Source organism: Oryza brachyantha, chromosome 8, assembly GCF_000231095.2.
Source record: "Oryza brachyantha chromosome 8, ObraRS2, whole genome shotgun sequence".
Classification (NCBI taxonomy): domain Eukaryota; kingdom Viridiplantae; phylum Streptophyta; class Magnoliopsida; order Poales; family Poaceae; genus Oryza; species Oryza brachyantha.
The window spans coordinates 9,272,147-9,298,505 of NC_023170.2; the positions used below are offsets into that span (position 1 = coordinate 9,272,147).

The window sequence follows — 26,359 nt, forward strand, 5'->3', positions numbered from 1 at the left end:
TTATCCCTCTCGTTTTCCGCGCACACGCTTCCCGAACTGCTAAACGGTGTATTTTTTGCAAAAATTTTTTATAGGAAAGTTGTTTTAAAAATCATATTAATCTATTTTATATTTTTTAATAATAACAATTAATTAATTATGTACTAATCTATTACTACGTTTTCCGTACCAAACGAACACGGCCCAAGTCATATTAATTATAATACATGACACCATTAACTCCACAATACTTGTTCGTCATCCTTTTGTTCATCTATTGCTTGGGTGCTTGCTCCTAGGCTGCATACAACATATATCGATTTGTATGCAACAATACAAAACATTAAAAAATATATTAAATATGATATAAATAAATAAATAATCTGTTATATATAACTTATTTATTAGATGTCTGATATCAAATACGAAGTAGATAATAATAATCCTCCACACTATTTATACACCTCATTCGCATAGATGCCAAACGGGATTCTCTAATGTCCCTCACAAAAGACAGAGATGCATATTACCGTGACTTTCAGAGTATTTTCAGCTGTCCGATTTACAACAACCGTCTGAGACTGATCGCTACAGTTCTGCTGAACAGTACATATGGTACAGTATTTTTTATTGATCTCTGTTGTAGCTATAGTGCTTAGAGACATAATAGAATTATTCAGTGGCGGAGGACAAAAGAAAAATGAGGTATGGCAGAGAGCTAAGTGTAATACTAAGTGCACACTAAAAAAATCTCATTTACATGATAATATAAGGCTACAATTACACCAAGTCTAACATTTAAATTGAAAACACATAGGCAAGCATTGAAACTGAATTGTACCTTAAGAAAATGTAGATTCGACGCTAGAGGAGGAGAGCATAGTGCATAGATGATACAGATATGAATATATTTGTTGTTGCCCTATGCAAAACAAAAATCAACAAAATATTAGTAAATTGACAATGGAGATAGATATATTAGTAAACAAAAATCTACATTTACAATATATCAATGATCACATTTCACAAATCACAAGTTAACCATTATACCTGTTTGTGCCGCAATCTTTCCTTTTACTTTCCTATCCATCTTGTATTCATATAAATTGTTGAACTAATATTCAATCAAAAAAATGAGATCAGAAATTAACTATAGCACAATTTAGGAATTTAAATATCTAGTTTCTATTCCCTCACCATAAAATTTAAATCACAGATTCGCCGGTTGGCCCGGTTCGCTGGCTCACCGCCACCCCTGCCTTCGGTCTCCGCCCGTCAGCCGCCGGATGTTGGCCTGCTGCGGTGACAGTGCGCCACCCACCGGCCGCTGCTGGCACTGGGAGGCGAGACCTTGGTCGTCGCCCGCTTGCCTGGCCGCCTGGGAACGAGTTTGCTGCCACCGCCCGCCGGTTGGGGAAATGAGTGGGGATTGGTGCCATACCTTGTTTGACCGGACCCTTCGCCTCTGAACTTATTTCAATGTGTACTTTTATTATTTTTAACAGCAAGTTCAATAGTATAGCCAGCTACTAGATCCAATTCATCTATAGCCAATCTAATAGCTAACTTATACAATAGCTACCTACAAAACATATACCATCATGTCCCACATGTCATACACAAATTGTATATTGGAGTCCGTACCGAAGCTGGCTATAAATTAGTAGCCAACTTCTTTTCTCTTATCTCTTTAAATTATGCTATGAATAATGCGTAGACGCACCGCACCAAAACCGACTTCCTGAGTTCCTGGAGCCCACAAGTGCAGAACGCCCGCACCGTCCGTCCGCGGCGCCCATTGTTGGTGACCGCCGACGACTCTCCTTCCCAGGGGCGGCCTGCCGTGCCGCCTGCCAACCCCAGCCAGCAGCATTTACCAAGACGAAACACAATTTGACTGCTGCTGACCTGTGGGCCCCACCTCACCCAATTAAATATATACAAGAATCCCCCTCCCCCTCTCTCGCTCGCCCTGCTCTGCCACTCTGCTTTCGTCCCTCACGTCACGCGCGTAGACGTACTCACGTACTACAGACACCACCCCACCAGTTGCAGAGGAGGAGGCGGCGGCGGCGTCAGCGATGGTGGTGCTGGTGGTCGCCACGACGTCCGACGCCGCGTCGGCCACTCCGGCCGCCGCCTTCCTCGCCATGCCCGGCTGGAACCCCGGCCCCACCATCCCGGTAAGCCCTGCCTCGCCTCGCCACCGTCTCCTTCCCTCTGTCTCTGTCGTCGCTGTGCCCCTTGGGAATTAGATTGAATTGAAGGGAGAGTTGCGCGTGCAGGACGGCGTCGAGAGCTTCGCCAACGGCGAGGTGCGCCTGCTGCGGCACGCGCGCGGGATCGTCGAGGAGGACGACCTCGACCTCCGGTGGGAGGCCGCCACGGGGGAGCGCGTCTCCGAGGTCGTCCTCCTCAGCCGCCACACCGCCGTCTCCAACCGCCCCGCGCTCACCGTCCACCCCATCGGCGTCCCGCACCTCAGGGAAGGGGTGGACGTGCCCCCGCAGGGGGGCCGCCCCGGGTGGGCCGCGCTGCCCAACCCCCGGATCGGGCCCTGGCTCCGCCTGCTGCGCCGGATGGCCGCCGACCGCGGCCTCGTGCCAGAGTTTGAGGTGATTAGCTTTTCTCTCTTTTTTTTTTCAGTTCCCTTCCTCTGTGGAATTGGGGATCACGTTCGGTTGCATGATTCATTGCTTCGTTTATGCAGATTACGCTGGAGGGTACTCACCATGGACCGGTGACCAACACGCCGACGCTGTTTGTCGAGATTGGTACGGAACTTCTCATCGCCTTTTTCTTCTCGGGGAGTCCTGTTGGTGGCCAGACATATCTCACAACTCACAATTTAGATTAATGATTAATCATACTGAATACTGATTACTGGAGAATGTTTGTCACTTCATCTTAGTTAATCAACTAAGTTTCTTCTTTATTTTTAATGTTTCCCTGATTCATTTTGGAGTGATGACATGCCACTTTATCTGTAAGTTGCTTACAAAGAGAACAGCTTAGGTTATCAAGGATCAGGAATTAATGCCTGCACCCTGAATCCTGATACTTGCGTTGATGGTCTTTGTAGATTTGTGCTGAATAATAAAATCATAGGATGACACTTCATAGTTTATACGGACGGCCAAATGGTTCCTCCATAGTTTATACTGACGGCCAAATGATTCCCTCTGTGCAGACACCCGAAAGTATGAACTAATAATGGTTCTCTTCTTGAATCTACGAACTATATGTGATGAAATGCTGCTGAGTAGTTCCCTAAAGAAAAATGTTATACATAAATATGACATTTATAATAGCAGAAAAGGAAAAAATAATCATGAAATTGATTCTTCAGGTACAGAGATAGTTTGTTGTACTAGTAACGTTGTCTTGTAAACAGACAAATTGAATGGTAGGCCTCAAAAGTATATCTGGGCAGCTTGCAAAAGACATGTAAAATATTATTTAGATGACAAAAAAATTCATGTGAGGATTGCATACATAATAACAACAATAATACATAACTAGTTAAATACCCGTTCTTTGCTACGGATTTTATGATGTGTTATCAAATTTTCTTTATGAAATAGTAATTTGAATTTATATGTAGATATCAATCTATATTTAACTGATTTTTAATATCAAAAAATTTAAGAGCTAAATTGTAAAACTATAGTGAGAGTAGGTGGTGGTGGCACACCACCACTACTTTTTATATTTATAGGAGTATAGATTATCGACCATTAGATACTTAACTCATCACTCATGGAGTTATCACCTTTTCCTTATGTCCTCACATGATACTTGATTGCCAAACAGGCCTAATAAATTTATTTCCTTAATTTTTGTGTTGTAGGAAGCACTGAAGAATACTGGGGTAGACAGGATGCTGCTGATACAGTTGCTATGGTTAGTGTTCCATTTTATGTTCTATTTCATCATCTGGGCATGGACTAGGTTGATGTTCAATTGGTGTACTGTGATTTTCATGTTTCTGTTTAACCTTAAATATCTGAACCTGGTTTCATTCCATTGAAACTTACGATGACATCATAGTTCATTTTGTGTCTTTGTGATATTATGGAAATGACCTATCTATTCTGATCCTTAGTTTTTGTTGTTATTTTGAGTTCATCAAAATATTGTATTTGCGGTGAAAAACAAGATGGAATTTGGAACTCAGTCTTAAGATATTTGCAGCTGCTATGGAAAGGACTTGGTCTTGGAGAAGAAGAATCTGTTGGAAATTGGCATGGGTATGTTTGCACCCCCCCTCCCCTCTCATCCTCCCTCTCTATTTTCGTGTGCTTTACAATGACAACCATCAGGCAGAATAGGCAGTTATCCAGTACAACTCCCCATACTTCAAACATTTTTAGAAACTGTTGTCCTGGGATGCAAATAAACTGTGTTCATACCTAACGGTGTGTCCCCCGAGCACTTAGCTCTTATTTGCTACGCAGACAACTAGACAAGCATTATTATTTCATTTTTTTCATTCCGTTGATCTCAGATCTAATTTGATGTCTGTTTCCATATCAGACAAACGGAAACTAAGTATAATTTTAGTACCTGTAACTGCAGTACTTTCATTAATATTTCTCCAATGATGAGCATCTTTGTATAATCCACTACAGATGTTATTCCCTGGAAAGTATGAGATTAATATATCTCCGCTTAGTGCTAATGGAGTTAATTTTTGGTAATTTCGTGATTTGTATGAAGCACACACTAAATTGTATGTCAAGTTTTGAGATTGCTTCTGTTAGAATCCAAAACAATCCTCTGTTAAAAACTGTACAAAGAATCTCTCCCCAAGCATGCTCCCAGTATGAGTACCTTTGACTATCTTGCTTGTTTATTTTTTTAATTGAACTGCTTATCTCTTATAATGATGGTTTCTTCTATGAATTTGAGCTCAATTAAGTCTGCTATATTTTCATGTAATACAGTAATGGCGAAAAAGTTCTTTTAGGCATAGGAGGTGGTCATTATGCTCCTCGACATATGGATATAGTAACGTAAGCATCTTTTTCTTTCTTTGACAATGAGACAATTTTTGTAGTATCATATAGGAGCATTCCTCCATTTTTTGAAAGCCGAAGTATTATAATGGTGTAAATGTAATATCTTGAAAATGTTTCAGGAAAGATGGTGTATGGGTTGGCCACTTGCTCTCTGGGTATTCTCTACCAATGGAAGAACCAAAGCAGATGAATGGTAAAAATGTGGCTGATGTTGGTGGTATGTGGAAGCATTCCATCAGAGTTTCATATGAAGCAACAAAAGCGGCTTTCCCAGGGGGAGAGATTATTGCACATATTGATCAAAAGTAAGATGGCTTAAATATATATAGCTGGATTGCTTTCCATTTGGATACATAATATTTTAATGAACATTACAGAATTCTATATTTGGAATTTTTAGCTTATTCGGGTATACACTACTTAAAAAATTGGCTTTCAAGATTTATCAGTAGGACTGCAAAACTGCCCATCTCAGATGTTGCCTTGTCAGTGCATCAATTAATTGTATCCAGCAATCTAGAAAATTTGACTTCAGTGGGAAGGGGCTTCCTTCTAAGGAATGGACTTTTTAAAGTTACTGACACCTCTGTTATGCTTCACCTATCTGCTTCTCTGGTTATAAAAGTTTGAATTCTAGTCATTGTTTCTGATGATAGTATGCAATCTTCTGACAAATTTTGTTTCTGATGATAGTATGCAATCTTCTGACAAATTTTGCTGAGTTTTTTCATCCAATTTTTATTTTGCATGATGCTGAATATAAATCAGCTGATTGATGTCGTGTACTCCTTTACGGAACTGTTATTTACCATTTCTGTTAATCATTACCATGTTTCGCTGCAGAGAACATGTGCACAGTTATAACCTCAGCATTAAAATGTATTTCCTAATTATCATAGGAGGTTTGATCAAATTACTGCAGTGCATGGTTGCAAATGATGCATTAATTTGGATAGAATTTATATGTGAAATATGTGAAAATTGTGGTTTGGACTCTGGACCTTAGGTAGAAAGCTTACATATAAATAATTGATACTGCTGCAAAAATATCAATCAATCATGAGATAATTCTTACTTACTGATATTTAATCTACACACAGTTTCCTAATACCACCATATCAAGAAAACTTGTTAGTGGCCCACTAATCGTCGATATATGCCCTTTACTTGGCTAAACCAGCTTGTGAGTTTTGCAGTAACCTGAATTAGTGATATAGAACTGTTTTTTGTTTGGTCCTAACAATATTTTTTTTATGTTTTAGGAGCTTTAAAGGCTGGCAAAAGAATGCAATTACAAATTACTTGCAGGAGCTGAACATCAGGGTAGGAAAACCAAATGATTTCTTTTAAGAGGCAGTGACACCAAGAGGTTAGCCTCTTCCGGTGTTATTGTTGAGTAATGTATTACCATGGTATCCAAATGTGTTGTATGCTAAAGACCTCACCTCCATGGTTCTGAGCTAATGAAATCACTAAATTTTGAGTCCTGAACTAATGTGTTTCCTGCGCTTCTATACTTTATGTTCTGCCATCTTGAGAAATCATTTTTGTTATCAACGTCGATTGAATTGTCTGGAAAATTTGACCTTGATTAGCCCTGTGTCTATAGGTCATTAGTGTTCTTTTAGACTACGGGATAAACTAGTCCAGCGTTTGCATTATATAAAGATGCGGATAGCGGTAAGCCGTCATCCTATAAACCATATATGGTTCTTCACTAACTACAAATCTACAATTAGTTCTCGATATATTCCTGCTATATGGTGCGTCCACATCATATAGACATTGTTCTTTTTTGATTAAAGATAAAAGATAAAAATGTTTGATTTTTTATAGTTATTTGATGACGTAAATGAAAACTAGCTATTATAAAGTAAAAAACTTTGAATGCTTAAATCGCTTATGTTTGGGGTTGGAGGGAGTAAGAAAAATGGTGTAAATGGTAAATTAAGTCGTCACTTCATGACCAGCTTAATTTAGGGAAAAAAAGGCTCATCTGGCTAGTGGGTTAGGGAAATGATTTCCCACGCACCAAAAGTACTGACGATATATCCACGCTAACGTTACCACCTAATTTAATAATATATATTAGTTATTACAAATTTTTTAATGTAATCATATATAAACCAAATATTTGATTTGTTTGTCTATCAAGTATTTATTAATTTTATTTTATAAACAAACTCAGACAAATAACAACAAACCACTATTATAGTTTTATACAATTAATTATAGGTTAGGCACATTGTAATAAATTAAGAGTTTTTAAATTTGCACGCACGGTCATTGCATAACTTGTAAGGTCATGTTTACATGTTGAGTTTAGAAATATTACAACAACAAATTAATACACTAATTTCTTAATCACTATAATATTAAGTTTCACATATTGCAAGAATAATTTTAATTAAATAATTTATTCATATTATCTGATATTAACATAAAATTTAAACTCTATCAAATTAAATTTAATGAAAACCACTTTATGTTTACATCACATACAACTTTCCATCTTCCTATAATAGATAAAATTTTGTTGACATTGTATATATTAAAAATACAAAATAACTGTGCAACTCTCAAGTCTAAATTTATTATAAGTTTCAAAACAAATTTCCTCGTATCTTCTTATATTATATGAAAAAAATATTTAAATCAAATAAGAAGTGACTATATAATTCATAGCAAATATGTATCGCACAAGTTCTCTGTAGTTTTAGAAAATATATGACAGCTTTTGACGAAGTGCAATTACTAATGATATTTTTCATTAGTAATGTTTCCAGTTCATTATTATTAGTAGGTGCACATATTTTTACATGATTAAAAATTCTACAGTGATGTACCATTTGACATATCAAGAAATTTACTTATTTCACATAAAACATGGTACTAACAAAATATTCTAGAACACCAAATAATTATTTATATTTTATCAGAGATTTATATATGATATTATTGTTAGTGATTTGACTATTTAAACGTCCAACAATAGTTGTATAGAGCTTTGATCGATCTTATATTTAGTGCACCCGTGGTATGACGTTGATCACAAAGTTCATTTCATTGTATTGGTATCATTATTGGTGTTCTAACGGTGTGATTAAAAATTATCATCGAACTTTGATTCTAAAGATCTACATTGCATATTTGTAGATATTTATGATTAAAAAATTATATATTTATCTTTATATAAAGTCTAATATACAGAAAGTGTTTCTAATTAGAAATATATTTTCTAACATATAGAAACGCTGTAATTGGTAAGATAATTTCTAATTTATAAAGTCACTAATATATGGAAAATCTACGTAAAGAGAGGTGGAGTCCACCCTGTTCGTCCGATCTGACGGAGAAGATTTTAGCCGAACGATGAATGAAGTATATAGGATGAGTAAAAGTAGTTCGTGTACTGTAGAGTAGATCTTTAAATGTCAATCATCCAATCATTCTATCTCATTTCATCCTACCATCCATTCATTTCCATTTCCTAATCCCACCCTTCATAACCAATTATCCAAACATCCTCGTAACCAATTATCCAAACATGCCTAAATAGAAAACGGAAGGGCCTTGTCACGTTGTCCCCATGTAGCTTAGAGGACACCGCCCCGTGCTCCCCCCTCATGTCCTGCCATTCGTTGCTTTCATCAGAGCTTAATTGGGGATGTTGGATCCGGTGGCCACGAGCTAAAGGAAGCTAGATCTTCGACGCATCAGAGTCGTGGCCACCAACCAGATCAGCTGGCATGACGGGGAGATCACGAAGCAGGGGTATGGTCGTCGGAGAGGAAGATGCTGCCGGTGACAGTAAGATCAAGAGATGGAAGATGATCGTTACGCTGGTGACTGACACTCAGTTGAGCATCTCCACCCTCCTTCGTGACACCATCTTCTTCATCCTGCATCAAGTTGAGCTCGAGCTTGTGGCGGTTGGACATGGCATCACTCAACGGCGGATTTAAAGTGGGGCTAGAGCCCTCCCTACGCGTTGGGTTCCCTATGGAAAATAGAGGGGAGATGAGGGGGAAGAAGACGGGAGGAAGAAGAAGAGGGGAGGCTGAAGGTGGAAGAAGATAATCAGCCTCTCCGACCTTCGAATCCTAGATCCGCCACTGGCATCATTGAGGCATTAGTTGGGTCCATCACAAAAGAGGGGAATTGATGGAGACAACAACAGCCAAGCGTGATATGGAGGCAAATAGGACTGAAAGACGGCGATGACCGAATCGATAAAATAAGAGAAGGGGGTGATGAGATGCATTGACCCGGTGCATTGCCTGCTCTACTCATCTCGTACATGTACCATCTTTGAGGAACCAAATATGGATTTTTTTTTTCATTGGGTTTCAATAGAAGATGGGGATTTACTCTATTACGTGCCACTCGTGATATTACCTAGTACAAACTTCAAGAGTAGGTAACGTTGTGTCTACCATGGAAACTATGCCATCAATGCAAATCCACGAAAACAAGTACCAAATGGGCTATCCATATTTTGTCAAACTTCATGTAGTTTTGACACACGGTGTTGTTCTCTAGATGGTGTATAGTGTTCGACACTGGTTTAAAGCAGCCAAACAAAATTGTTGGTGATAATTTTAACAGATTTATCACTCCCTTTTCTACTAGTAAATTCTCATTATAGCCTATAGTTTACCTTCTTAAACTACTAATGAACTAGGGTATTACACCAACTATCGCTCATTTGCACACTCTTATGATGATACCTCCGTCATCGAAAGCCCTTGTCAGAGTTGTATATTATGAAAGGGAAATTTATAAACGTGTCATTATAATTTTGTAAAATTGGCGATATGTCATTGGTATCACAATGACATATGGGACCCGTATGAATCAATGGCATGTGGGTCAGGATGATATATCTCTAATTTTGCAGAACTATATATAATGACATCTTTTTAACACCCATCGGCCGGTAGCAACTTATATCTATCGATGTAGCCTTGGTCATATGTGATGACAGATTGGTAGTCTGTCAGTAGTATACCAAAAAAGAAGAAAAAAAAAAGAAACAAGGTTCTGCCCATTTTCCACTGTTCTACTACATCACAACACAATTCATCCTAAGCAGTGGTATTGCAGTGGATAACAACAAATTAGGGCAAAGTAACTAGAATCAATTGAAGACGGTCAGAAAGTGGATGAAACTTGAGGAACTAATAACACTGGTGCGTAAAAGCGTGATCAATGGTGAAAACTCTCATATATTGAACAAACAAGCTATGCAAGTGCTAAATGCAAACATAGGACACATATTTATAAGAGAGTAGGGCCATGTTTTGGGGGAGTTTATGGTAGCTACAACTACTCCCAAAATCTCCAGCTCAAGTAAACAATCCAGAATCTCGCTCAAGTAACTATTGAATTACGAAATTGAACTAGGTAGATGCTATTTAATTTAACTTATTTAGATTTTCCACCACTGAGATATTTCACACGGTTTCTTCTTAGAATCTCTAGCTCGCCAAACAAGCATTACATAGATAAATCAGGAATCCAATCACTCCAAGATCTAAGCAAAATGTAGCATTATTAAGGGATTCAAGTAAAATAGATGACTCACATAAACAAATCCAGAAAGTTATAAGAATGCAATTTGTAGCTAGCAAGCAAACTAGCTTGACTCTTAAATGGGGAAATATCTTGACATGAAATTCTTCTCCTCCATCAAATTACTTTTAGGCCTCTTGGTAAGAACTTATTGAACCCATGGAGTAGGTCGGGATACCCAGCAAAAAGGACTCTCACCCGGTCAATAACAGTGCGAGTGTTGATCCTGCATCAACAAAAGAAATCAATAGGAATAACCTGGTAATCCATAAACAGCTAGTAGCAGCATGAGAACTTGCTCTAATCTAAGCAGCCATGATTTTGCAGGCGGTCACCCATTAATGTACTTCGTGCCTATTAATCACTGACCTGCCCTTGGAAAAATCTCTCATGATGTAGATGAACCCATAATACTTGTCTGGGTGGTCTGTAAGTTTGTTCTTGATTGTACCAAGGTATTTCAATGCATCTTCTTTTGTCAGCCTATGCACCTTTGCTGACATAGGCTTTGAAGTTGGTGGCTTAAGGGAGCTTTCATGATTAGAAGATCAATACAAAAAAGTACCATTAGTACTCAGGAATACAAATCAGTGATGGAGCAAACACTAGAGCCTTTTACTAAGAACAAAGATCACCAAGCAAGTGGGTAGAAGAATGGGGTCGTTGAGACGGTGAATGCAAAATCTATTGGTCACTATATATAGTAGAAGGTACAACACAACACAATATTTAGTTGGACGTTTTTTTCTTCTCCAACAATTATTCCTTGTTAATCAGTGCTTCAATCAAATATGTGCCTTTTGATTTGGGAGGGAGCGTGTTTAGGGTTGACAACTGGGCGGGTTAGGGCCGAATTAGGCAAGAACGGCCCTGGCACTGAAAACAAAATTGGGGTGAATTTCTTCTTTGGCCCTGACCCCGATGGATCTCTAGCCTTGGACGAGGCCTCGACGTCCCGCAAAAATAGTGTACAGAGAGATAGAGGCAAGACGAGTGGGGAGGGGTGAGGACGCCAGTCGTTGTGTTGGGGTCACTGCCTAGGGTTGGGGTTTCCATCCGCAGGGTTGGGGTTACCGTGCGTCGGGCTAGGGTCATCGTATTGGGGGCTGGGGTCGCCACAGTTGCTTGCTCGCCCACATGTGCGCTGCCGCTGCCGCCACTGCCAGAGAGAGATAGCGAGATAGGGACATAGGTTATGGCATCTTTGGGAACTGGGGTTTGTTACATTGGACCCGGTTAGGCTTTTTGGGACTTCAATTTACCACATTTTCAGGTTTAATAAACCTCCCACAAGCCCGTAGGTGTAAACCCTCCCCTACCCAAGCCCAAGACCGTGGCACCGGCCTCGAATCCCTACGGGTCAAAAACACCCCCGCCCTGCCATCCCTAAGCATGGTGACTATATGTGAAGAAGGGGCCCTAACTAGGCTGAGCAACTAGTTTTAGCATTAGAATAGGGACATGCGTCTAAAAAAATCCAGTTGATGACCCGGCTTGATACCCATTATAATGTAAATTTATATGAGATTTTATATTATAAGCTTATGACATGAGAAAAGGTACTAGCCAGTCCACTATTCTGGCCCAACAGCCCTCATGCAGTCCATAAAGCCCAATAGTCTCCTATTCCTTTGACCTAATATGTGTGACATAGGCACCCTACTCCCCCTCCCACACCACGCCGCCTACCCTCACGCCGCCTCCATTCCCCCCCAAACCTAGATCTCCTCCATCCCCCCCTCACACCTTCTACATTCCTCCACATTCGCAGCTTCACCATCATATGCTCCCCATCCAACTCAGAATGGATCTACCATAGACGATAGGGACAAGAAATTGCGATAGAGCAAATGAAGGGGTCACGACTACAACATATGACAGTAACAAAGGTAATCATGGAATTGACTAGAGAACAAGATGACTATGCTAAGAAGACTTCAAATCATGTCAAAAAAAAATGAAAACCAATAACATATTGAGCACTAAATCAAGAAATCATCAATCGATTTGACAATTAACACAATGGAAGAGTAAAAAGAAGAAGAGGATGACAACAGGGGAGTAGGGAATAGATCTAAATCAGTTCGGCCACTCACCGGTTGAACCCCATGGTTGTGTTTGCTCTTTGGTATGGTTCTTCTCTCCAATGATGGTTACAATTGAAGACCTCGTACTAGTCACGGACACCCTTTATTTGTAAAGGTTGGGAAAGGGGAAGACTATATCCTACCTTTCTTAGTTTATGCATTAAATGCTGCTTTCAATGGTAGGATGTGAGCCATGCATAGTAAATAAAGCTCCTCAGGGGTATTCTAGTCTTTACATACCCAGTTTAGCAAAATGAGCATACCAACAATCCGGATCACCGACAATAAAAATATTCTCCCAACATATTGTTTAGACAACTACATAATGTATAAGTTCGCCATAACCCACAATCTATATAACCAGAACCTACCACCTAGTAGAATGTCTCAAATTTTCAATTACACGTGCTAGGTGAAAACAATCATCATGATAGTTTATCACAACTTTCCCTATCCTTTGGTTATATGGTTATCATAGACCTCTAATCCATATCAATCCGTGAGTAAGAGATAATCATGCCATCTATGGATACAACATTTAGTATATCTAGAGTATATGGTTGTATGTGTTGGTTAATAGACCACATTAACTATTCGTTCACATTTGCTAATCATTGTTGGGACCATGGATTTATCTAAGTGAATGTTTGGGCCCATGTTTTTTCTCCATGACAATATGATCGTTGGAAGTTTGGGACTATGTGTTTGCCACAGGCATTGGGCCGAGAGGCCAAGGCCCATGGGGCCAATTCTAGGCAGGTGAATAGTACCATAGTTTCTATAGCAGCACATTAGGAGATTCTATGAAATTGTATCATGCCTACAACTAGCGATGCCAAGTCTATGATGAGTGAAGTTGAGTGGTTGTTGTACTTATTTGGGTTTTATTGAGTTCTCACTCAACTAGGTAGTTCAAGTTGACATGCCTAGTGGTAACATACGATGCAATTCTCAAGGTGCCTGACATGATGATGTATGACATAATGAGTAGGGTTAGCTAGTCTCATGAGCTTCGTTGTCTTTTCATATGGGCTCATTAGCTTAATGTGTGGTCAACACGCTTTTCAATAGGAGGATGGGGGAAAAGGCGGGTGAGCGGTGGTTCATCGGTTGGATCTGGCATACTCTGTGAGGGGTTGGCTTGTTCATGGGGTCTAGTCAATGAAGTTGATGTGAGGTGCTAGTGGGCAGCGCAATGAACAAGAAAAGTGGGGGTGGGGGTGGGGGCATGACCAATTCATGTGTGCGCCAGGTTGTGTAAAGCTAGGCACATTGCTAGTGGCATGAGGCTTCATGGCACAGGGCAATAGTTGTAGGCACGGTGTGGACAACAGTGTTGGGGTGTAGTGCATAGTCGTGATCGAGGATAAGTGAGGTGTCACAATAGGATAAGGTAAGGGCTGGGCTAGGCTCAACTAAGAGGTTGCAATGCTTCACGTGGCTCCTGCAACTCTAGCAGGTGATGGTGGTAGGTTTCGGTAGTGGTGGCCATGCCTAGCTAGGTGAGATGGTTGGTTTGGTCCAGTAGATAGGTTAGGCCAACTCCTTGCTGGGTCGTGTTATTGACGATGAAACTGTAGTTTTAACGGTCACACACAAAGGCCTGAGAGTCCCTATGTCACTCTAGTGCAAGACTCAAATTCTTAGAACTAGCTAAAAATAGGTGTGCCAATCAGTTTGACTCAACAATTAATAAGATACGAAACAAAGAAAACAAAGTTAAACCTAAAGCAACTGATCGGCTTACCCATCGATAACGCTTTAGGACCCAGCCAATTGTATGAACGTCCTTGTAGGGATTGGGGAGCCTATCGGCTAAGATAGAGTATAATATTTGATACTCCATATGAATTATTGGTAACAATCTTAGATCAGACCTAACCAAAATAGTTCAAGATTGAGGCTAATAACCACTAGATTTATCAAACATGATACCTTTAAGCTTGGGCTGATAAGCTTATTTGTGGATTGATGGATATAAAAGCCTGAGCTATTAGCATAAGAATCAATTTATGTGCAATACTAATCAAGTCGCTGATCACTTATCACAATCTTAGAAGATCGGAACGAACCGATATAGTTCAATATTGAGATAAGTGAAAACAGGCTCAAACTAATGTTGAACATTGTTAATTCTTAATTAATAACCTAGGGTGACCTGTCAGCCTAGACTACTAAACCTGACAATTCTAATAGCAATGTCTATCTACTTTGAAAGCAACCCTGATAGATCAAACCAAACCAAGACAATATATAATTCATATCAACATAATCAGGAATTAAGCTAATGATCTGCAAGTTTAACAATCCAGCCGATAGACCACATATAAGTTATTGGCTATAACTCCAATAAGATGACTTGTTTATACATTCAAATCTAATCTAAACTCATAAATACAAGCAAACAAGATTGAGTTGATCGGACCAAACCGAGACAGAATCTTACTTAAAGCAATCATTTACATAGATTAGATCAATAGTGTTCTGTTGACGTCGAAAATGTGATCAACATGTCAAACACGTAGGCCTGAGAACCACTTCTTAGAACGTTCCAGTGCAGGACCTAAATTCAGAAACCGGGCGTGCCAGTCAGTTTGATCCTGTAACTGAGAAGATATAGAAGACATGAAAAGCAGTTAAACCTAAAACCGCTATTGGCCAGATAGCTGATACCGCTTTAGGACCCTAGCCGATACGTTAAACAATCTACTTTACAGGAGTTTCATGATATCATGTAAAAGTATGCCATATCGGCTGAATTATGAGTAGGATAATCACCAAATAATCCAATCAACCAATTTATCTTAAAAAATCAGACTTAACTAAGACAGTTTTAAGATTAATAAGCCGATCGGACCGATTTAGCACTTATCGCACATGCAATTAGTTGCCAATAGAACACTAAGCGTGTAACTTAAAGTAAAACTGGATTGCTATGCTAATCACCAGCACAAAACAATAATAACTGATCGCATACATACCCACGTTAGACCTAGAAGATCAGACTAAACTAAGATAGTTCAGATCTAAACATAATCATTCATGAAATCAGTGCAATATTGCATCGTACGAGTAATTAAACACCAAACAAGCTTAATCCGTCAACTGGCCTACTAAACTTAGTAGATCGGACAAGTTTCTATAGGCAGATCGAGCCAAACTTACATAGATCGGAGCAAACCGAGACAATATGCAGTCAGATTCGATATAACTATAGAAGACATGAAGATCCACAAGCTTAATAGATAAGCCGACGAATTACTTAGGATAATGCTGGCAAGAACTCCAGCAATAATCCCTTACTGGTACTTGATCCGATCTGTTAATACAAACTCAGTCAACTAAATTGATCAGACTAAACCGAGACATAATCAAGTTAAACAGATTCATATTGACACATCGAATAAAGAGCTCACGAGGACTTGATTGAGAACCTATCACTGCTTCAAATCAAGGACAGATCAAAAGTAACAACAAGCGTCATATAAACCATCAAACAACTAGACAAGAGATCGAACTAAATCGAGTCAGTCCTGTTCTAGCCGATCGACGGGTTGACAGACACGAACTACATTGCGAAGCTGACAAACCTCGCGCCGAGAACTCACTCTTATCGAAAGGTTGGCGATGCGCCGAAGATATGTGTATTGAACTGATTGTTGTTTTCACAAAGCTGCGGGATACCCTATTTATATCCCAGAAAATAACTAACCTAACCGGATACAGGTCCGTATTAATAACTAACCTATTACACACGGACTCTAATTAGGGATAAAATCCTAAACAAACTCTAATATATAGATAAAACTAAGCTACACGGACTATGATTAGTTCCGAATCTATCTATAACCATTCAAGTCCAATCGGACTCTAATTCTTATCCGATTCGGACTCTATCAGCTCTACTCGAGTTGTGTTCCACTTGGTCTTCTGTCCGATTGCCCTGCTTCCTGTCCGATTTGGTCTTTAATCATGATTCAATCCATAACGGCCATTTGCTAAAATCTGGCGTTGACACATTCATGAACCAAGATCAGGAACTGTAATTACTCTAAAACATGCATAGCAAATTAAAGTAACTATAAAACTCCATGTAAACTTTCAAAAAGATTAGATAGACTATTAGACCTAAACGAGAAAGTTCTATCAAATATATTCAACAGGTTGATAGAAGCAAGCTTACATCACAAACTTGAACTTGTGTTCGATAGCTCGGTCCATCGAAACTAGTGGCGATTGTCACGCCCAGAAATTTACACCAAATTTCTGAACAATAGCATGTATTAAATCTCGGTCCAGGCATCAGCCCGAGTACACACTATGACAAATCAATACACAGTTCCACGACTTAAAAACAAATAAAAACAATTATCTATCGAAATGCAGCGGAAAAGGAAAACAAACTAAACCATCTAATCTTCAGCTTAGGCTGAGTACAAACCACCGTACTCAACAAGTAACACCCAAGAGAGGGAGAATAATGAATGCAATAGGGTATCAAGGATAGGCTAAGGTTAAATTGCACAAAGCTGCAGTAATTTAGCAAAACAGTGGATAAAATAAACTGAAATAAAAGTAAAGTAAACATTTAAAATAAACATCCATTGTCCAACGTTACACCACGTTGCAACAGGCCCAAACCACTGTCGAACGTTACACCACGTAGCGACAGGGTCAACCCTCTGCCCAACGTGAAACCACGTTGCGACAGCCCCAAACCACTGCCAACGTTACACCACGTTGCGCAGGGTCAAACCAGTTCCAAGGTTAAGAAAATTATTAAAGAGGTTCAACTAATCCCAGTGAGTCTGTCGGTTCGCCCAATAACTGCGGGCACGGCTATTCGAATAGTTTTACTCTGCAGAGGTGTACAACTTTACCCACAAGAGATGGCTCCCAAGCATGTTACCATGCCCCAACGTATCACCACGATACCTCAGTACGGAAACCATGATAAGACCTTTCACCCAGCCCTCCCTAGACAATCGCACCACACTTCAGGTTTCACCCCCTCCTTTACACCAAGTCGGGCAGTCCCCTCTTGTGCCTTGGTAGATCCGGAAGCAGGAGAAGCTTTCGTTACACCACGATTGCCCGTCCATACTCCATCCCGCCTACCCTTGCCTGGGTACGTCGAATAGGGACAAGCTAGATTACGAGTCTCACCGTTGCCCATTCTAGCTTGTGGTTAGTACGTGTAAGACCTTCAGGGTTTCCTGAGAACCGGTCCTTAATTGACATGGGCACGACTCTCAAAACCATGCACCCACAGCCCACCATAAGCAATATTTTAGTTGTATTAATCCATATCGGGAAATGAATAATGATAACAACCATTGAAGGTGTATCAAAGTGCAACAATAATTAAATAATAATTGGTGAGCTAGTTGAACTAAGCAGGGCTAAGCATTGACTAACCCTAATTCTAGTCAAATTAACCCTGGGATGACAATAATAAATGGGAATCAGCGGATATATAGTTAATTGCCCAATAGATAAATACAATAAATAGATTTGCATAAAATAATGCATGTTTGAATGTAAAAGCGGGGGATTTTATAATCATAGGTTCAATATGATCAAAGAAGGGTGCCACTTGCCTTGCTTAGACCCACGAGGAACTTCGGCGACGACTTCGAGAACGAACGGCGCTGCGACGGGGTCAAAACCTACGACAAACAAGGCAAAACCAACAAAACAGGCTATAAAACTACTGAAACAGAGAAAGAAACTATTTTTAATGGATTCTTGGTATTTTTCTGGATTTAATGAAACTTGAATGGACCTAAACGGAGACTAGATGAATTACTTATGAATTTTAGAAGTTTTCTGGGTTTTTTAGCTAAACAGAAAAGTCCTAAATCAATTATTGCGCAATTAATGGGGCTGCTGACGTCAGCGAGGAGAGAGGAAGCTGACGGCTGACAGGTGGGGACCACCTGTCGGTGAGAGAGAGAGGGAGAGAGAGACTGATGACACGCGGGCCCGGGGAGGAGAGAGGAGGCGGGCGCGGGGAACGACTGACGAGTGGGACCCACTCGTCAGCGAGAGGGAACAGAGAGGAGGGGCGCAGAGCGCGGCTCGGGCGGACGGCGGCGACCGGCGGGAGCGGCGGGCGACGCGGCGGCGGCGGCGCACGGCAACGGCGGCGCGACGGCGACGACGCGACGGCGACGACCGGCGGGCGACGATGGCGCGACGGCGACGATGGCCGAGGCGGCGACGCACGGCGGCGACGGTGGAAGGACAACGGCGACGGCGCGGCACGCGCGGGCGCAAGCGACGGCGGCCAGACGTCGGCGACGCGGAGGCGACGACGACCACGGCGACCGGCGGGAGCGGCGAGCTTCGGTCTCGTCTTACGACGGCGTGCGACTTGGCGGCGGTCGGCCGGAGAGGGGGAGAGGGAGGGGAGGAGGGTGCGGGTGCTCACCGGCGGCGGCGAGAGCGCGGACGGGTCGGCGAGATCGAGGCGGAGGTGGCGACGCGGGTGGGTGCGGGAGATCGGCGGTGGCGGCGGAGATCGATCGGCGGCGGCGAGGCGACCGGGCGCGACGGCGACGACGCGACGGAGGAATGCGCGGCGCGGGGACGCTCACCGGCGGCGACGAGGGTGGCAACCGGTCGGCGACAGCGGGACGGAGGTGGTGACGCAACAAAGCGGCGGCGACCGGCGTCCGACGGCGAAGTTGCGCGGCGGCGGTGAGAGGCAGCAGCGCGGCGGCGACTCGGGCGGACGGCGGAAAGTGAGCGACGGTGCGCGGCGGCTCGGGATTTATAGGGTGGCGGCCCCGGCTAGGGCGGGCGGGGGTTGGAGACCGAGTCGGCGACGGCGCGGTCTCGGCGGCGGCGATTGCGGCGGCGGCGGTTGCGGCGACGGCGTGGGGTCCGGCTCGGACGGGGCGCGGCGCAGGCGCGGCGGGCGAAACAGTCACTGACAGGTGGGCCCCACCTGTCAGTGGCGCGGGAGAGAGGAGGGAGGCGGCGCGGACTCGCGGCGCGGGCGCGGCGCGGGAGCTGGGCCGAAGCCGCGGCCCAGGCAGGGGCGCGCGCTGGCGGGCGGAGGGAGGCCGGCTCGGCTGGGCCGGCCGAGGAGGAGTGGGCCGGCTCGGCTGGGCCGGCCCGGGAAGGAAAAGAAAAAGAAAAAGAAAAGGAAAAAGAGAGAGGGAGGAAAATTGGACTTCGGCCCAATTTGAGAAGGAAGGGAAAAAGAAAGGAAAAAGGAGGGAAAAAGGAAAACCCCACTTTTGCCGAGTTTTAAATTAATTTGTTTGGCCAAATTTTATACTTCTGCAATTTGAATTTAAATCCTGTTAGTCGATTTGCGAGCCTCGATTTAGTTGAATTAATTCCTTTTAGAGGGATTTTTCCTGAGTTAATTAAACCAATGGTTATTTACGGTTTTCTTTTGCGATTTTAGGCTTAGGACAAAACTCCGGGCGTGATAGCAATGCACCAAAAAGTTATGCATTGACCTATATCTTATGTTGTACACAGATCGGGGCTTACATATTTACACCTCTGAGATTTAACTAACCCTATTAGATATGGGAAATTATCCTAACTATCCTTAACATACTCCGACACAACTTTCCTAATATATAAAACAAATCTAAACTATGTTATTCCACATATTCGTTTCCAAAAACAAACTCTTTCTTAGCTAACTCCTTTCTAAATACTAACTCTTGTCTGATTCCACTTCCTGCTTCCTATCCGATTCGGACTCCATCAGGTTCCTTCCATCCTTATCTTATCCGATTGCTTTCCCAATCATCTATGCTAGCGTGATTCTATCTGATCCAACATAAATATTCTTTAACAACCATAAATACCAAAATCTGCTGTTAACACGTGCACAAGGGAGCTAGGTTGTCAAAAGGACCGGTCTGGCAGAAGGCCCAAGTGAGGGTTGGGCTAGGAAGGCTCTGGAAGTTGGGCCTCCTTTACCTAGCTATTGAGTTAGGTTGGCCTAGCCATCTTATTAGCAACTTGCTTAGGTTGGGCAGAAGAAGGAAGGCCCTAGTTGATAGGGGAAAACTTTGGAGGGTCTTGAGCTAGCACTTGGTGTAGTTTATAACTACAACTACTCTAGTTGGGCTGGATTGGGTTAGATTGGGCCTAGTAAGAGTTACCCTTTGAAAATAGGTTTGCAAAAAATGTTATACCGTTTGAAAATACTTTTTTGTTAGTGAGGTAGTATTTTTAGAGTTAGTCAAAATTATTAGGTGATGGCCCGTGGTGGTCAGACTTAGTCCAAACACCTAGAGAGTGCAACATGTGTACCCTTCATCCTCACCGGTGGTAATTATCCCATGACGATGGAGGGGGTGAAGTTGGTATGTGGTAAATGGTACTAGAGTGCCTCAAAGTGAGCCTTGCTCTAGCCGGACTAGGTTGGGTTGAGTAGGCCCGACCTGATTGGCTTACTTGTAATCTAAGAAAATAGGAATTTTGGGATAAGATATCAATCCCGAGGATTTAGGACATCTTTTATAGATAGAATATGATGGTTTAGCTGTACCCAACTAGATAACTTTACTTATAAGTTCATGCCCTCATCCTATATAAGAGGGGGCATGTGTCCTGAACCCAATAGAGAGACCACACTCGACAAACATGTCACACCAGTGGCATGTTTATTAATTATCATACAAACCATGGGCACATGGCAATGCCATCTACAAACAGGAGTAGGGTATTACCTCATGAGGGCCCGAACCTATATAAATCGATCTGTCCTTGTGTTACCATCATTCTTTATTAGATCCAATGTGGAATTGCTCTATGGGGAGGTTGGGGATGAGGCGGAGGAATATGACGGTGTAGGGGTTGTCGTTGTAGCCACATGATAGAAGAGGATGTTCTAGTGGTGATCCCAGAGGCTGAACTGAGCGAACATGACGGACAGACTAGATGAGGCTAGAGTACAAGGGGTACAACACTGATGGTGAGCCACTGCATTGACACTGTCTCTTGGATCAACAGCCAGCCGCTGGACAACTATGAGCATGTGATGGTCTTGTCATGTGACATGGAATAGCGTCTGCTTTGGATTGTTGGTTGTTGGCCCTCGTTTTTAGAAACGAGAATAGTCATGAATTTATGGTGCCAATCCTTAGATAAAGTAGTCGATACCCCCGAATACATGGTTGAATAATCAATTGCTCATGTACAAAAAGTCTCACAAATATTATTACAATAATAAGCCCGTATGTGCTAATATAGTTTAGATCCACATAGCCCAAAGACAAAACGAGATAAGGCAACGAAAATAAAGGTAGTGACAATCCATTGCCACAGACAATGACTGAATACCATCTCTTGGGTACCATCTTCACCACCTCCTCCTGGGTAGTGCGTGTAGGTGTCTTCAACATCGTCAACTAATTCTGATATGATTTAAGCAAGAATGAGTATGGAAGTACTCAACAAGCCATCACACAATTATGCAAGGGCAACGATATTTCTTAAAGGATGGTTATGACTCTTTTGGATAAAACTAAGTTCAAAAATAATTTGACAAACCTAGATCTAGCAGTCAACTTTTAGGTTCACGGTATTATAATCCAATGAGATTTATGTCTACCATCCTGTTGACGTCGAAAATGCGATCCGACGTGTCACACATGAAGGCTTGGGAGTCAATCTTAGACAGCTCCAGTGCAGGACCTAAATCTTAGAATGTGTGGGTGTGCTAGTCAGTTTGATCCTGCAACTGACAAGATAAACAATAAAGCAAGCCGATCGGCTATCGAGCTGATAGGTAACTAATAATCCAACCGATCGGGTGTTGATGTTGCAATGGTTAGCCGATAGGCAAAGCAATCGGCTGTAAAAAGCTTGGATCGGCTAGAAACTCGATAGAAATAGACTTGAATTAAATATTAGACCAACATAATCTGCCAAGTCACTTATTAATCTTAATCGATCGGACAAGCCCCTATAACCAGATCGAACTAGACATACAGAGATTGGACTTAACCAAGACAGTATGCAGTCAAGCACGATATGATTATAGGAAACATGAAGATCAATAAGGCTAATAGATAAACCGATGAATTACTTGGAATAAACAATGAATCATATATTACGATCGGCTAAAACCAATTTGCATCTATGCCACGCCCGGAGTTTATCCCAAGCCTTAATTCGTAAAAGAAATTCGTAAATAATAATTGGCTTAATTAACTCAGGAAAAATCTCTCTAAAGAAAGTAATTTAATTAAATCGAGGTTCCAAATCGATTAACAGGATTTAAACTCAAATTACAGAGTATAAAATTTGGCCAAACAAATTAATTTAAAACTCGCCAAAAGTGGGGCCTTCCTTTTTCTCTCCTTTTTCTTTTTTTCCCTTCCTTTCCAAATTGGGCCGAAGTCCAATTTGCCTCCCCTTCCTTTTCTTTTTCCTTTTTCTTTTTCCTCTCCTCCTTACCAGGCCTGCCCAGCCGAGCCGGCCCACCTCCCTCCCGGCCGCCCCTCTCCCGCGCGCCCTCCCCTCCTCCCAGCCAGGCCGCCTCGGCCCAGCCTCCGCGCCCGCTCGCCCGCGCCGCCGAAGTCCGCTGCGCCTCCCCGCATCGGCCGCACCGAGTCCTCGTCGCCGCCGCCAACTCCAACTCCGTCGCCCGCAACGGCCGCCGCCAAATCCGGCCGTCGCCGACTCGGTCTCCTCTCCAACGGCCGTCCCCGCCCTAGCCGCGCCACCCCCCTATAAATCCCGCTTCCCCGCGCGCCGCCGCCGTCTTTTCTTCACCCACCCAAGCCGCCACCGTGCCCGAGCCACCGCCGCCGCTGATTGATCTCATGCGCTGCCACCGCTCCCGCTCGCTGCCGGCCGTCACGCCGTGTTCCGCGACATCGCCGACCCGCCGGACCCGTTCCCGCCGTCGGTAGGCCGTCATCGTCCCTCCTCTCCCTCCTTTTCCTCTTCGCGCGCCGTCACCGAGGCCGTCGCCGACGCCGGGCGCCGCGAGTCACCGGTCATCGCCGCCGTGTGTCACGCCCAGAAATTTACACCAAATTTCTGAACAATAGCATGTATTAAATCTCGGTCCAGGCATCAGCCCGAGTACACACTATGACAAATTAATACACAGTTCCACGTCTTAAAAACAAATAAAAACAATTATCTATCGAAATGCAGCGGAAAAGGAAAACAAGCTAAACCATCTAATCTTCAGCTTCAGCTGGCGATGACGGCTCCACACCAGAGGCACTCTCGACGGCGGAGTGAACCTTACTTCAACCTTCGGAACAACCTTCTTCTGACACAGGCTCTGGCACTTGCTCTGGTGGGAAAAATTAAGCAAGGCTAAGTACAAACCATCGTACTCAACAAGTAACACCCAAGAGAGGGAGAATAATGAATGCAACAGGGTATCAAGGATAGGCTAAGGTTAACTTGCACAAAAGCAGCAGTAATTTAGCAAAACAGTAGATAAAATAGACTGAAATAAAAGTAAAGTAAGCATTTAAAATAATCATCCACTGTCCAACGTTACACCACGTTGCAACAGGCCCAAACCACTGTCGAACATTACACCACGTAGCGACAGGGTCAACCCTCTGCCCAACGTTAAACCACGTTGCGACAGACCCAAACCACTGCCAACGTTACACCACATTGCGCAGGGTCAAACCAGTTCCAAGATTAATAAAATTATTAAAGAGGTTCAACTAATTGCAGTGAGTCTGTCGGTTCGCCCAATAACCGCGGGCACGGCTATTCGAATAGTTTTACTCTGCAGAGGTGTACAACTTTACCCACAAGACATGGCTGCCAAGCATGTTACCATGCCCCAACGTATCACCACGATACCTCAGTACGAAAACCATGATAAGACCTTTCACCCAGCCCTCCCTAGACAATCGCACCACACTTCAGGTTTCACCCCCTCCTTTACACCAAGTCGGGCAGTCCCCTCTTGTGCCTTGGTAGATCCGGAAGCAGGAGAAGCTTTCGTTACACCACGATTGCTCGTCCATACTCCATCACGCCTACCCTTGCCTGGGTACGTCGAATAGGGACAAGCTAGATTACGAGTCTCACCGTTGCCCATTCTGGCTTGTGGTTAGTACGTGTAAGACCTTCAGGGTTTCCTGAGAACCGGTCCTTAATTGCCATGGGCACGACTCTCAAAACCATGCACCCACAGCCCACCATAAGCAATATTTTAGTTGTATTAATCCACCTCGGGAATTGAATAATGATAACAACCATTGAAGGTGTACCAAAGTGCAACAATAATTAAATAATAATTGGTGAGCTAGTTGAACTAAGCATGGCTAAGCATTGACTAACCCTAATTCTAGTCAAATTAACCCTGGGATGACAATAATAATGAATGGGAATCAACGGATATATTGGTAAATGCCCAATAGATAAATACAATAAATAGATTAGCATAAAACAATACATGTTTGAATGTAAAAGCGGGGGATTTTATAATCATAGGTTCAATATGATCAAAGAAGGGTGCCACTTGCCTTGCTTAGACCCACGAGGAACTTCGGCGACGATTTCGAGAACGAAAGGCGCTGCGACGGGGTCAAAACCTACGACAAACAAGGCAAAACAAACAAAACAGGCTATAAAACTACTGAAACAGAGAAAGAAACTATTTTTAATGGATTCTTGACCATTTTACTGGATTTAATGAAACTTGAATGGACCTAAACGGAGACTAGATGAATTAATTATGAATTTTAGAAGTTTTCTGGGTTTTTTAGCTAAACAGAAAAGTCCTAAATCAATTATTGCGCAATTAATGGGGCTGCTGACGTCAGCGAGGAGAGAGGAAGCTGACGGCTGACAGGTGGGGACCACCTGTCAGTTGGAGAGAGGGGAAGTGGGCGGCTGACACGCGGGCCCGGGGAGGAGAGAGAGGAGGCGGGCGCGGGGAACGGCTGACGGGTGGGACCCGTCGGTCGGCGACCGTGGAACAGAGAGGAGGGGAGCGGGGTCCGGCCGGGAGAGGGAGAGGGGCGGCAACGCCCGGGCGGCGGTGGACGGCGACCGGTGGAGGACGGCGCCCGGCGACGAGCGACGCGAACCGGCGGGCGACGGCGAATGGCGACGGCAGCCGGGAAGCGGGAACATCGGCGGGGCGAGCAGCGGCGGCGGGAGCGGTGGAGACGGCGAGGGCCGAGGAGAAAGGGGAGGTGGCGATGGCGATGACCGGCGGCGCGAGGGCGTCGACGTCGGCGACATCGACCGGCGACCGAAGGGCGACGACGGCGTCGGCGAGGAGGAGGCAGAGACCGCGGCGGGGTGGCGCGGCTCGGAGCGGCGGCGGAGCAGAGCGGAGGAGGGAGAGGGCGGCTGAGCGGCGGCGGAGCAGCAACGACGGCGTCGGCGATGACGTCGGGCGGCGACAAGCGGGCGGCGACGACGACGACGGCGCGACGACGACGACGGCGCGAGGACGACGACCGGCGTCCGACGACAGCGCGTGGCGCGCGACCGAGCGCGGCGCACGGCGACGACGGCACAGCGGCACGGCGACGGCGGGCGGGTGCGGGAAGCGGCCATGCGGGAAGGCACGGGTGGCGCGAGGACAGCGTGACGACGGCGGAGCTGGGCGACGGTCTGGCAGGGGCCGCCGGCGACCGGCGGAGTCCGACGACGACGGCGCGGGGTGAGCTCGGAGGCGACGATGGAGGGAACGGGAGAGGGAGAGGGGAAACGCTCACCGGC

At 43.6% G+C, this 26,359-nt stretch overlaps 2 protein-coding genes across 2 annotated transcripts; one reads left to right on the top strand and one right to left on the bottom strand.

The window, feature by feature from the left end:
• The first annotated feature begins 1,955 nt into the window (after positions 1 to 1,955).
• Positions 1,956 to 6,487, top strand: LOC102707272 (D-aminoacyl-tRNA deacylase). Its single transcript, XM_006664994.3, has 8 exons — positions 1,956 to 2,162; positions 2,265 to 2,594; positions 2,690 to 2,753; positions 3,830 to 3,882; positions 4,174 to 4,229; positions 4,926 to 4,994; positions 5,120 to 5,305; positions 6,263 to 6,487. Exons 1-8 carry the CDS (start codon positions 2,061 to 2,063, stop codon positions 6,348 to 6,350), a joined length of 948 nt encoding a protein of 315 aa, XP_006665057.2. The 5' UTR covers positions 1,956 to 2,060; the 3' UTR covers positions 6,351 to 6,487.
• Positions 6,488 to 10,691: 4,204 nt separating this feature from the next.
• On the bottom strand, positions 10,692 to 12,684 carry LOC121055127 (paired amphipathic helix protein Sin3-like 5). The gene is made up of 3 exons (XM_040526586.1): positions 12,671 to 12,684; positions 10,944 to 11,105; positions 10,692 to 10,800 (listed from the first exon to the last, which is right to left on the bottom strand). The coding sequence occupies exons 1-3, from the start codon at positions 12,682 to 12,684 to the stop codon at positions 10,692 to 10,694; spliced, it is 285 nt and encodes a 94-aa protein (XP_040382520.1).
• Between the last annotated feature and the right edge of the window lie 13,675 nt (positions 12,685 to 26,359).